Raw genomic sequence first — 12,958 nt, forward strand, 5'->3', positions numbered from 1 at the left:
CCCTCTGTTTGTTTTTGGGGATGTGGAGAAAGGGGCACACATGCCTGTATTTGGTGGATATGCCCGATGTGCAGTAATTTTGGGCTGAAGTTTTCAAGATGGTATCCACTTTGGTTAAGCTACCCTTGTCACACCCTGCATTTGTCTTGCTTAATCATTGTGCTCATGAGTTAATGAGGGCCCAGCTGAAACTCTCTATACAAATTTTGACAGAAAGGGCCTGGAAGACCCCAACACTTTGTATCTTGTTGGCTAAAAATTGAAGCACACAGGCTACGATACATAGTAAAATTGAGGCCATGATAATGGATAAGATTCCTAAACGTCTCAGTCTGGCATCTTTGGGTGGCCCATTTTCTCCCACCAGGCTTTGACTCCTCACTTCTAGAACTGTAATTCCTTTGGCCCTAGCCTAGTGAGTCGGTTAAGCCCTGGGCCTACTGGGAGCCGCCAACCTCTCTTCCCTCCTTTTCTTCTACCTTCCTCTTCTTCTTTTTTCCCTTTTTCTGCTACAGTATTAGTAGCTTGTAACTGGGGTTTTCATAATATCTTTTTTACCTCATTCTCCTCAGATGGAGTGCAATGCTAACATTCCATCAATGTGATTGTTACAAATGGTTTGGGAGGATTATTTACAGTAATACTTATTCCATTGGAAATGTGTGGATAATCCGTTCTCTTTTGTAATCTTGACCTTATTGTGGTTTTGTATGTTTTTTACTTTATTTTGTTAATGAGAATATTGAATAAGAAAGTGCCTGTCTTGTTATATCTGTTTTATGATGGTTATAGATGCCTATTGATCCTGACAGGAATCCAGGGAGCTGATACCTTTTTGTGCTCTCTGCTGCACCTTTTAATGGTTAAAATTTTTCATGGCTCAGGCCACCTTGTTATGGAGTAGGGGAGTTGTTCTGTAGTCCTGGCAAAGTTCCTCTGATGGGGTGACAACATTGTATAGAGTTTGTTATGGCCATCTCAGTGGATTGCTTTAAAAAGGCCTGGATTCTTTCTTGGATACACAGAATATAACTGGATACTAACATTTAAAGGTAAAGTTGATCCAGGGAATATGCGATTGCCTCTCTGGGAATCGGGAAGGATTTTTTTTCTTTCCCTGTAGGAGCAAATTGGATCATGCTTTGCTGGGTTTTTTTTGCCTTCTTCTGGATCAACTGTGGGTGTAGGATTATAACGTCCCCTTTTTTTTTTTTTTTTTATGGACTAGATGGACTTGTCGTTTTTTTTTTTTTTTTTTTTCAGCCAAACTATGTAACTATGTATACCCCTGGGTATATATTACATTTTCTTGGAAACCATTTTGTAAGGGATGAGTTTTTTGTGCCTTTTTCCTATTGTTTTAAAATGTTATTAGCTATAACGCTTAATACTGATGGTGGGACACCATTTGTGTTGTGATAGTCTTTAATGGAAATCAGTCTTTGCTTGTCACTTTTTATTGCTCAGGGGATGTCTGAAACCTTCCAAACTTTGCATCACCTTGTCCATAAAGGAGTGAAAGTTGTGATGGATATTCCATATGAACTCTGGAATGAAACTTCCGCTGAAGTTGCTGATATGAAGAAACAGGTAAATGGCAAAAGAAGGTAAAAGAACAGAATTAAACTATACAGTTGAAGCATCGACTGTCCATAAAGAGTCAGATACACTGTACTGACCACACATATCAGGACTGTTGCCTGTCCAATGTCTCATTCTAAAATGAAGAGTTTCGATATGACCATAGTGCTCTCTTTGCTGTTTCAGCAGTCTGCTATCATGAAAAGGCTTTTCTTGAGATGTCAGCCAACTTGGCCAGAGTACAGATATGGATTACATGGTGAAAGGAAAAATGAATATAATATAAGGTACCACGCTCTATTTAGGACTAATGGTTGCTTACTCACTTGTGGTGGTGACTATGTACTCTCTACAGTATAGTCATGAACAGTTTATAATATGATGAAATGAGATAGCATATCTCTATAGTTAATAATACTAAAGAAACTAATATATTAATTATTGTGATATTATCTGTGAAAAACAGAAAAAATAAATGAAATATATTCACCTAATTAATTTTGAAAAATTCAAATTGTGTGTGCTACTTGAAAATATACACTCTAATTATAAATTAGACAAAAATAAAAATGTGTATAGAAAAATAAAAATAAAATATATATAATACATTATGTATATTATAATAATGCTAAAAATATATTGTGAATAAAAATTCCAATGAGAAAATATTTTTTCCAATGAAAAGAAAGTCTTAACCAACTTTGTGCAGAGTTCAATGAAATAGTTAATGCGATGTGTTCTCTTCCCAAACAGCCTGCTGATTTATGGGTGTAGTCTGTGTAGAGAAGATACTTCAGTGTTAGCCCAATGACAGGCAGACCTCTCCCTCCTTGGAGCGCTCCTTATTCCTGCTCTCCGTTATTCCTCATTTTAGCCATGTAAAAAGAAAAATGACATAGTGTCTTATCCAGGGGCGGACTAACCATTTGGAAGCTCGGGCACTGCCCGAGGGCCCAGGGTCAGTAGGGGGCCCGATGAGATGCCCCTGGTACCTTTTTTCATAGGCTTTTTTGAGTTTGGGCAAGGACACAGGGGCCCCATGTTCCCCTATTGCCCGGGGGCCCCATGAGTTGTCAGTCCGCCCCTGGTCTTATCATAAATAAACAGTGGATTTTATTAAGTGCCCAATATGCACTCACATTTAAAAGGATTAATCACGCTTTGTATAAAAAGCTGCTGCAAGCGGTGATGACCAGCCTCTTTAGTGTGTCAGCACACACTGACAATACTCGCCGTGTGGGTAGTCTGATCACTGGTGACCTCTCTGCCCCTCCCCTACGCGTTACGCTACAGCAGTGTTTCTCAACTCCAGTCCTCATGGACCCCCAACAGGTCATGTTTTCATGATTTCCATTATTTTGCACAGGTGATTTGATCAGTTTCACTGCCTTAGTAATTACCACAGCTGTTTCATCTGAGGGAAATCCTGAAAACATGACCTGTTGGGGGTCCATGAGGAATGGAGTTGAGAAACACTGCGCTACAGGGACTCGTAGCTTCATCTGGGGGATGTAGCTGCTTTTTATACAAAGCGTGATAAAATTTATGATCAGATACTATGTCATTTTTCTTTTTACATGGCTAAAATGAGGAATAATGGAGAGCAGGAATAAGGAGCGCTCCAAGGAGGGAGAGGTCTGCCTGTCATTAGGCTAACAATGAAGTATCTTCTCTACACAGACTACACCCATAAATCAGCAGGCTGTTTGGGAAGAGAACACATCGCATTAACTATTTCATTGAACTCTGCACAAAGTTGGTTAAGACTTTCTTTTCATTGGAAAAAAAACTTTCTCATTGGAATTTTTATTCACAATATATTTTTAGCATTATTATAATATACATAATGTATTATATATATTTTTTTTTTTTATTTTTCTATACACATTTTTATTTTTGTCTAATTTATAATTAGAGTGTATATTTTCAAGTAGCACACACAATTTGAATTTTTCAAAATTAATTAGGTGAATATATTTCATTTATTTTTTCTGTTTTTCACAGATAATATCACAATAATTAATATATTAGTTTCTTTAGTATTATTAACTATAGAGATATGCTATCTCATTTCATCATATTATAAACTGTTCATGACTATACTGTAGAGAGTACATAGTCACCACCACAAGTGAGTAAGCAACCATTAGTCCTAAATAGAGCGTGGTACCTTTATATTATATTCATTTTTGTCAATATTTGACTCACATTTATGAGGGTGAGCAAGGAAGCCAGCGCCCATATTAATATTTTTTATAATTTATTTTATACACTACAAATTTGTTTTGCATAAAGATCTAGAACACACACTCCAGTGGCTCACAAGTAATTTTTACATAATATGGTGAAAGGAAAGTTATAATTTATGGAAAAAAGAGCAGTTGTTATCTAGTTAGAGATATTCTAATACAGGCGAATGTTTCTGCAAGCCATGAGAAGCTCTCACATGCTAGTGGAAAAAGGGAAGACACAGCGGCACCACTTTTTGTGTAAATGATAGATAAAATCAACAATTTAATAAGTTTAAGAACTCAAAAGTATAGGTGAGAAAAGGGCATATCATGGTGCAGTAGTCCAGGCAGTGCTGCGACTGGGTCCTGTGTAGTCCTCATCGTCCCGACCACTCTGGTGGTGTCCAGGGCTCTGGGGATAGCTAGACACCACCAGAGTGGCCAGGACAACAAGGAGGACTACACAGGACCCAGTCACAGCACTGCCTGGACTTATTGCACCATGATATGCGCTTTTCTCACCTACAATTGTGAGTTCTTAAACTTATTAAATTGCTGATTTTATCTAACCTCTACACATAGTGGTGCCACTGTGTCTTCCCTTTTTATGTCTGTGTACTAGAGTTGCTTCCTGATCTGACAGCCGGCTGCCTTCTACCCCAAGACTTAATTCCATCAAGGAGATACCTTCCAGTCCTGGACCTATACCCAATAGGACATTGCCAGATTATATATGTCTGCCAGTTTTACCACACATGTACAGACTCAACTTTTCACCTGTACTCTGTTCATATAAACATTGTTAGAATATACAATCAGGTCCATAAATATTGGTACATCGACACAATTCTAACATTTTTGGCTCTATACACACCACAATGGATTTGAAATGAAACGAACAAGATGTGCTTTAACTGAAGACTGTCAGCTTTAATTTGAGGGTATTTACATCCAAATCAGGTGAACGGTGTAGGAATTACAACAGTTTGCATATGTGCCTCCCACTTGTTAAGGGACCAAAAGTAATGGGACAATTGCCTTCTCAGCTGTTCCATGGCCAGGTGTGTGTTATTCCCTCATTATCCCAATTACAATGAGCAGATAAAAGGTCCAGAGTGCATTTCAAGTGTGCTATTTGTATTTGGAATCTGTTGCTGTCAACTCTCAAGATGAGATCCAAATAGCTGTCAGAAGAAGGAACGCACAGGTAAGCTCAGCAACACCAAAAGACTCGGAAGACCACGAAAAACAACTGTGGTGGATGACCGACGAATTCTTTCCCTGGTGAAGAAAGCACCCTTCACAACAGTTGGCCAGATCAAGAACACTCTCCAGGAGGTAGGTGTATGTGTGTCAAAGTCAACAGTCAAGAGAAGACTTCACCAGAGTGAATACAGAGGGTTCACCACAAGATGTAAATCATTGGTGAGCCTCAAAAACAGGAAGGCCAGATTAGAGTTTGCCAAACGACATCTAAAAAAGCCTTCACAGTTCTGGAACAACATCCTATGGACAGATGAGACCAAGATCAACTTGTACCAGAGTGATGGGAAGACAAGAGTATGGAGAAGGAAAGGAACTGCTCATGATCCTAAGCATACCAGTTCATCAGTGAAGCATGGTGGTGGTAGAGTCATGGCGTGGGCATGTATGGCTGCCAATGGAACTGGTTCTCTTGTATTTATTGATGATGTGACTGCTGACAAAAGCAGCAGGATGAATTCTGAAGTGTTTTGGGCAATATTATCTGCTCATATTCAGACAAATGCTTCAGAACTCATTGGATGCCGCTTCACAGTGCAGATGGACAATGACCCAAAGCATACTGCAAAAGCAACCAAAGAGTTTTTTCAAGGGAAAGAAGTGGAATGTTATGCAATGGCCAAGTCAATCACCTGACCTGAATCCGATTGAGCATGCATTTCACTTGCTGAAGACAAAACTGAAGGGAAAATGCCCCAAGAACAAGCAGGAACTGAAGACAGTTGCAGTAGAGGCCTGGCAGAGCATCACCAGGGATGAAACCCAGCGTCTGGTGATGTCTATACGTTCCAGACTTCAGGCTGTAATTGACTGCAAAGAATTTGCAACCAAGTATTAAAAAGTGAAAGTTTGATTTATGATTATTATTCTGTCCATTACTTTTGGTCCCTTAACAAGTGGGAGGCACATATGCAAACTGTTGTAATTCCTACACCGTTCACCTGATTTGGATGTAAATACCCTCAAATTAAAGCTGACAGTCTGCAGTTGAAGCACATCTTGTTCGTTTCATTTCATATCTATTGTGGTGGTGTATAGAGCCAAAAATGTTAGAATTGTGTCGATGTCCCAATATTTATGGACCTGACTGTATACCTGGGGCTGTATTTTAGTGCTCATCCCCCTTCTCCTTTTATGTTCTCCCATGCTTGTGACTGCTTATTCCAAATCATGTTAACACCAGTTTTTCTGTCTGATGTAATTAAGCTGATAGAATGAAAACTCACTGGATAGTTCTCCAACTTGGAACCATCTATTGAGGGTTCTTCTCAACAAATATGTAAATAGATTGCCAAGCATTTAATTTTATTCAGACCAGTACCAGCTTAAACTCTATTTGAACTCTTCTGTTAAATTGGCTAAATACGTTCCAAGTGCATCGAAACAGTGTTCAGTATCTGACAGTTAATCTTCTTCCTGTTTTCTTTCTAAAACAGCTATAGCTGTGGAGAAGCAGTAGTGTCTCTGCAGAGGTGCAACATGCTCCCTTCATAGTTATACCTACAGCTCTGCAATCAGAAAAGCTCATTGGAGGGTTTGGCTCTTACTCAGATGGCATGTTTGACCTACCTGGCCACGCAGCTGCATGCTAAAAGAGTACCGGCTTTTTTTCTCCGGCTATAGCTGCCTTAGGAAATTAACTGTAAAATATTAAGCACCTTTTTGTTTTAATGGACTCCCCTCTCCTAGGAAAAGCCATGCATAATGTATGGCCTACCTAAGGGACACCGCATCCTGTTCTGCTTGTGTAGGAGGAGGTGCTAGCTCTCCTAATCTGAGAATAAAAACGTTCATTAGTTAAAGTGAATCTTCATCTGATCCATCCCCTGTGTTTTTTTTTTTTTTTCGGTTTTTTTTTTTTCGGTTTTTTTTTTTTTTCCCCCTGCCCTACTCACCTTAAGGTGTTATCTGCAGGTTTCAGATACTCACCCATTCAACAGATGCAGCGTTGTCTAGCTGAGATCCTCTCAAGCCTGACCACAGCTCTGTCCCACGCCACCATGTTCTTTCTGGTGGCCTACCTGCTCTTCCTGGTTCAGCGGGTGTGCCTTCCGATGACACGCTTATAGGCCCGCCCCCTCTATGGAAGGCTATGCCTCCTGGGATGCCTAAGGCGAATGATGTGCATGGGGAGGCAGGAGCTGGACTTTTTTACTGAAAAAGAAAAAAATATTGTGAAACCTGTTGAGTGGAGGGAAGTATTGGAAAAGGTCTGCTTCAACTACTTTTCACTAGATTTTCTTTTTTTTTTTTTTCTTTCACTAGGATCATCTGTGTATTTAATTGCTAATGGTTTTTATTATTCATATTCACATATAAAATAATGACCAAGATAGCCATATCTGAAAGGCAGAGTATTAAAGCTGAACCCCAGTTTGATATAAAAGATCCTCCTTAATGGAGCTATATTCAGTGATACAACATCGTTTAAATGTTTTTTGTTTTTTTCTATTTAACCTGAATATGACTTCGTAGCAACCTCTTATGGTCCCTGTACATTGGTGCTCAAACTGGGAGAGGGTGAAGCAAAACCAGCAGGAACAATACCGTTGTGTTGCAGTGCTTATGTGTGGAACATGCTAAATGGGACATGCTAATAAGAGAGAAGGGCAGAGATGTCCTTTTTAAGGTTCACTTACATGGACAAGACTTGTAAATGTTAATTGACTGCAGCAGAGAAAAATCTGCCAGACAGGGCTGTGCATGTGTAAAGGTGGCCATAGATGACTTGTGTTTTAGGATCAGCCCCAAGGCTGAACTGAAAAAATCAAACAGATTCCTCCATAGAGAAATCCTTCCCACTGGGATATTGTATTCTGACAGCAGGATTCTCCACTGTCAGAAAACACTGATCAGCAGCTGCAGCTGGCCTATCGATAAAAATGTTCCAGCAAGCCCATTTGACAGCCATTGATATAAAGACTGACTTCTGGTAATTTAGTCATGGCCGCATATGGATCGCAATTCGTCCAATCCTTACTGAACCAACCTAATTTGGATCCATCTATGGCCAGCTTAATTCTCAGGACTGGATGGTCAGAAATCCAAACCTTTAGCAGGTTAAAGATCTTAGCAGATTAAAGATGTGCATGCTTTTGTGCGTTTTTAGCTGTTTGTTTCCCACATAGACCAATCATCTCCTTTCATAGGTTTACTTTTACTGAACACAGTGCTATAAACCAATGGTTTTAACTTGGAGTACACACCAGGACATATAAGGGTATATGAAAAAATGTAGTAATGGTGTCATTGGTTGCTAGGAAGCAGGTGGGTGGGTAGCACAGCGACGCGTTTCCTTGGGTCTGGTGGCCTGCATCATGCCTATGCAGGACGGGGCAGAATTAATGTCCCTTTTGGGAGCCCCTTGCTCCACCTCTTGCTGTCTGTGACACTGCCGGTCTGCTTTTCTCACAATTCTTGCCATGCAGCCCATTCTTTCTGGGTACTGTAGTGTCTACTCCCTGCAAAAAGCAAAGCACTGTGTGCCCACTCTTCACTCTCGACTGGCCTTCCTATTAGTAAGCAAGACAGTAGACTAATGCCTGGTGAGCTTTAATTGTAAATACCAATGCCTGGTGAGCTTTAATGGTAAATACCAGCAGAGTGATGATATCAGCTGTGCTGTGCTCGGCCCTTAAATTACTTGCTATCTCTGCAAAGTGTACAGTTGTGTGAATGTCAGAAGACTGCAGGTGAGGAAGAGGAGAAAACGCACACACATTGATGATTGACCTAAAGGGAGCACAGGCTGCAGGACATGCCCACTGGAGATGGAATGAGGTGCAGTAATACTTATGCACTCAAGTACTGACAAGTACAGATGTTGGTGTCCTTTGGCGTATTAGCTCCACTCCCAACTCCGCTCCCTATTCCACACTCTATCCAAGGGGGTACAGTTGTGGAGATGGACTGCGAAGAAATAAGCAAGTGAAAAATGTTTTGGATCCACTGCTGTAAATAATAGGTGAAGAATTTTTAAGACCATTAGGTTGTATTTACGCCAACATTCTAATTTTTATCACAGCTGTGACATTGTTTGTGTTAAAGAAAATGCAACCATGATTTATCCGCCTTCAGACATAGAAATTTCTTTCTGTACTAACTCCTATTTCAGAAGTACATTTTCTATGCCAGTACACTATTTTTACTACAACCTTTTTCTTTCTTTTCTTTTAACAATCAGTGTGATGTCATGATGGAGGAGTATGAAGATGTCATCGAAGACTGGTATCGAAACCACCAGAAGGATGATCTTACGGAGTTTCTGTGTGCAAAACATGTCTTAAAGGGACAAGACAAAAGTAAGTTTGACTTATCTCTTTTTGACATCTTTTTTACTTAGTTTTCTATAAATAGAGAGAGAACACATGCCTCAGTTACCCGTGGTGATCGGTCGTATTGTAAGCTGTCATTCTTCCAGTGCAGGTCATGAAGTAAGTGTGTGTTTTTAAACTTCAGCTTGGGCTATTGGGCTCTGTAATGGACTTTTTACAATAGGAGGGAAGGAGAAACGGGACACCACTGTACATAAAATGTAAGTTGGCAATACAGCTTACATGATTTCTTTACATTTCCTCTTAGGTTTACAGACAACTGTGTAGAGGTGATGTGAGTATCTAAGCATTCTTTACAATTCACATTCAGTCAGATACGTCTACGCATTGGTTGTTTGTAAATCCAGATGAGATTGCACAATGTGTTATGAGTATGACCAGCTAAACTACTGTGGTCAGTACAGGAGGTAATAAAATAAATCTTTCCATTGGGGGCACAGATTACAGTAAAATACATTTTTGCTGCTGGGCAAGGGAGGGAACCACTCCCTTTTTATATCCTATTCTCGTCACATTGTGTAAGAGTGAAACCAGCAGGAGCTGCTCGCTCTTCAGACTGTCTCTGTAAATAAACATTCAGCCCCATCTGAACAGGGGAGTGGGGATGGGCTATATTTTTTATTTTTTGTACTTTTATTTATATATTTTGTTTATTGTTCATGCTTTATGGTCCACACTTGATTACATATCAAAGGACATGCATTTGTGTTGCGGACATACATATACATATATATATATATAATTTTTTTTTTTTATTTCTATGACACCCATGCCCCTCCTCCTGGCCGGGGACAGCCCTGCCCAGATGGGAGGGCCCTCACTTGGTCCCATGGTATAAATGGGAAGGGGTACTCACTGTGGAGTTGGCTATGATGAAGAAGGGTCTCCCTTCGAAACGTGTCAGCCTCACTTTGAGAGTCTACCCTCATGACATGACTCACATTGGCTCTACACTCCCCAGTTCCTTTGAGGATCTTGTTTTACATCCTTGTTTGTGAGTATATATATTTTATTTAATAAAATCACTGAATTACTGAGGTAATGCGCTAGGTTGGTGCGCTCTTTCTTTTTGCTTCACTTCACAGTATGAGTGGGGATGGGCTTCAGCTCTGACTCATTAAATTGTGTATGTACATTTACACTTGTACTATTAAACTCTAAAAACAGACTTTTTTTTTTTTTTTTTTTTTTAACAGAGCAACTAAGAATGGGTAAATGGAGAGGTGGGGGGAACCCAATGCGTTGCTTACTGGTTAGAAATAAAAATACGAAATGGTATATGCACTATTTCATGTTTACTTGACAGTAATGCTTTAGCACTCTGCATAATTATAACAGTAAGCAAACTTCATATATGTATCCTTTTTAATATGATCCTTTGTAGTCAAATTAAGCTGGGCATTTAGTGCTGTTACATGCTCTTCTATGCATGGTTGTACTGGGTATTTTCTTTGGCTTCCAAAAGTAAACAGAACATTAGGGGAATGAAGGAAAAGTAAGTATAGACTGCTGGGGATGGGTAGGTAGTACACCATACTGGAGAAGCACACATTAATTAAATAAGTCCTTTTTATTTTTTTTTTTATCATGATTGCTTACACTTGCAGGTTGTCTGGATGAAAAATGGAGTGGTAAGAAGGGAGATTCTGCTCCTTCCACTGGTAAAAAGAAACCATCAAATAAGGGGAGCAAAAAGAAAACCAAGAAAGCCAAAGAAAACTCAAAGAATAAGAAGAACCCTGAAAGGTCATCTGCAGAAAACATAGAGGTACCTGAAACTCAGACTTCTGAAAGCAGGCCTAATGATGAACTTTGACACCGCTCGGCCAGACTTGGTAGGTTACATGAACCCCTTCATCCCAGACATATTTCTGGGATCTGATACTCCATTCTTCCTGCTCAGCTCAACAGATGTCCATCACAGGAGGGTAATGAAGGAACGTTATAGTATATCACTTCTGGGTGCTTTGTGATCTGGCTGTCAAGGATACTGTATGACTTGTTGGTCTCACCTTTTTGAGCTATTTCTTATTGACTCCTGTATGGATGAAAAGGGCCAAGCCTACTGCTATCCAGCCAACTGTGCATTTTGTAACTGGTTAGGCCAACCAAAAAGTGTTATTTTAGCTCTGAGATCCTATGGTATACCGCACTCACCAGCCTCTTAATCTATTTGGAAAATAACTTTGTACCCAGCTTCCCAGCTTTGCCGTTCTGCTAAACCCCTGTACCCAGCTACCAGTCGTCCGAGTCCAGAATCCCAGCTCTGCCCCTCTGCCATGGCCATTATGAGATGTGTGTTGTTTTTTTTTTCTTGTAAGCCCTATTGCTGTGGCTGGCAAACTAAACTAGAAGCTTGTGATTGTGAGAAATTTACTTTGGTGTCCCCAAAAGATAGGAGCAACTAGGTAGGCTGTTACACTGACATCTTTTCAAACCAAAATACCATTTGTGGACAGAATTTGGCTTTTAACAGGCTTTCTGATTCATAGAAGGCATTCTGTCAGTGTTATTCTTTACTAAAAAATCCCTGCAGCTAGCTGGTCTTGGCTGTGTCCTCTACTCCTTCATATTGCCCACAGCTGTTCCTTTCTTTTAAAGGGTCAATACCTTTAAACCTTATATTTGTTATGGGTGAGGGTTTGTCGGTTCCGTCACTCGCTGGACTCTTACATCTCCTTGGGAGCCTAGGTAGTGAAAAATCTGCATCTAAGTTCATAGCTACTGCCAAAGTGTTTCCTTTCAAAGGATTCTTGTTCTTTTTAGAGTGAAATCTGGAAGGAAGATCTCACTGTTGGGAACCTCCTATAGAAATAGATGCCAGTGGATGATTTAGCCCATCAGCATCCTCACATAACCAAAATGTCAGTTTTGCGTAAACTGACCCTTTATTTTCACATTTGAGCCTCACAAGCTTTATCTGTATGGTACTGTAATTTGAATGCTTCTTTTCGCAGTCACATTTGTATTACGTATAGAGTTTTTTTTCCTCATTATTTTGATCCCCCAAGTATCTTAGGATGGCCTTTGTGACTTGTTGCAATTAATCAGCTTCTAACGTGCTACAGAAAGCTTAAAAGGGAGAAGCTGGGTATTATGGAAAAGACATTTCTTTTAGATTCCTACCATCAAGAAGCTCCCATATCTGGGTCTACCCATCTTAATTTCATTCCCTGTCTTTGATCCTGTCATTTACTCTGCAGTCCAAAATACCGATACAGTTTGGCTAACTTGCATTACAATGGATGATGTTACGGCCAAAAGATATTTTGTTATATAAGTCTTGGAGACTTTACAATCGTCTTATTTTCTGAAATGGCATAAATAAATGGATTTTAAAGAATATTTTGTCTCCGTATACTTACTTGTACATCTGAAGCTGCTCAGCCAAAAATTGTTTTGAAAAAACATTTGTAATTTTATTTTTTTAATTTTTTTAGAGTCTTTAATTTTACCCATCTGTATACGAAAAGCAGTCTTAACTTGATAAAATGGGCAGGTTTTGCAAAGAGATTGTATATTTTCATTTGTTTATCTACACTAGCAACT

The 12,958-nt window shown here is 39.6% G+C and overlaps 1 protein-coding gene across 2 annotated transcripts in view; it reads left to right on the plus strand.

Moving 5' to 3' along the window:
• The window catches only part of CNPY3 (canopy FGF signaling regulator 3), a 32,558-nt gene extending 19,806 nt beyond the window's left edge, over positions 1 to 12,752 (plus strand). For both annotated transcript variants that reach the window (XM_089656496.1, XM_089656495.1), the window contains exons 5-7: positions 1,468 to 1,590; positions 9,259 to 9,376; positions 11,017 to 12,752. In XM_089656496.1, coding sequence (XP_089512622.1) covers positions 1,468 to 1,590; positions 9,259 to 9,376; positions 11,017 to 11,225 — 450 coding nt within the window. In that variant the 3' untranslated portion in view covers positions 11,226 to 12,752. The remainder of the gene's footprint in view (positions 1 to 1,467; positions 1,591 to 9,258; positions 9,377 to 11,016) is intronic.
• The last annotated feature ends 206 nt before the right edge of the window (positions 12,753 to 12,958 follow it).

Source organism: Staurois parvus, unplaced genomic scaffold (genome assembly GCF_062004578.1).
Source record: "Staurois parvus isolate SC_StPar_1 unplaced genomic scaffold, SC_StPar_1.0 ptg000910l, whole genome shotgun sequence".
NCBI lineage: Eukaryota > Metazoa > Chordata > Amphibia > Anura > Ranidae > Staurois > Staurois parvus.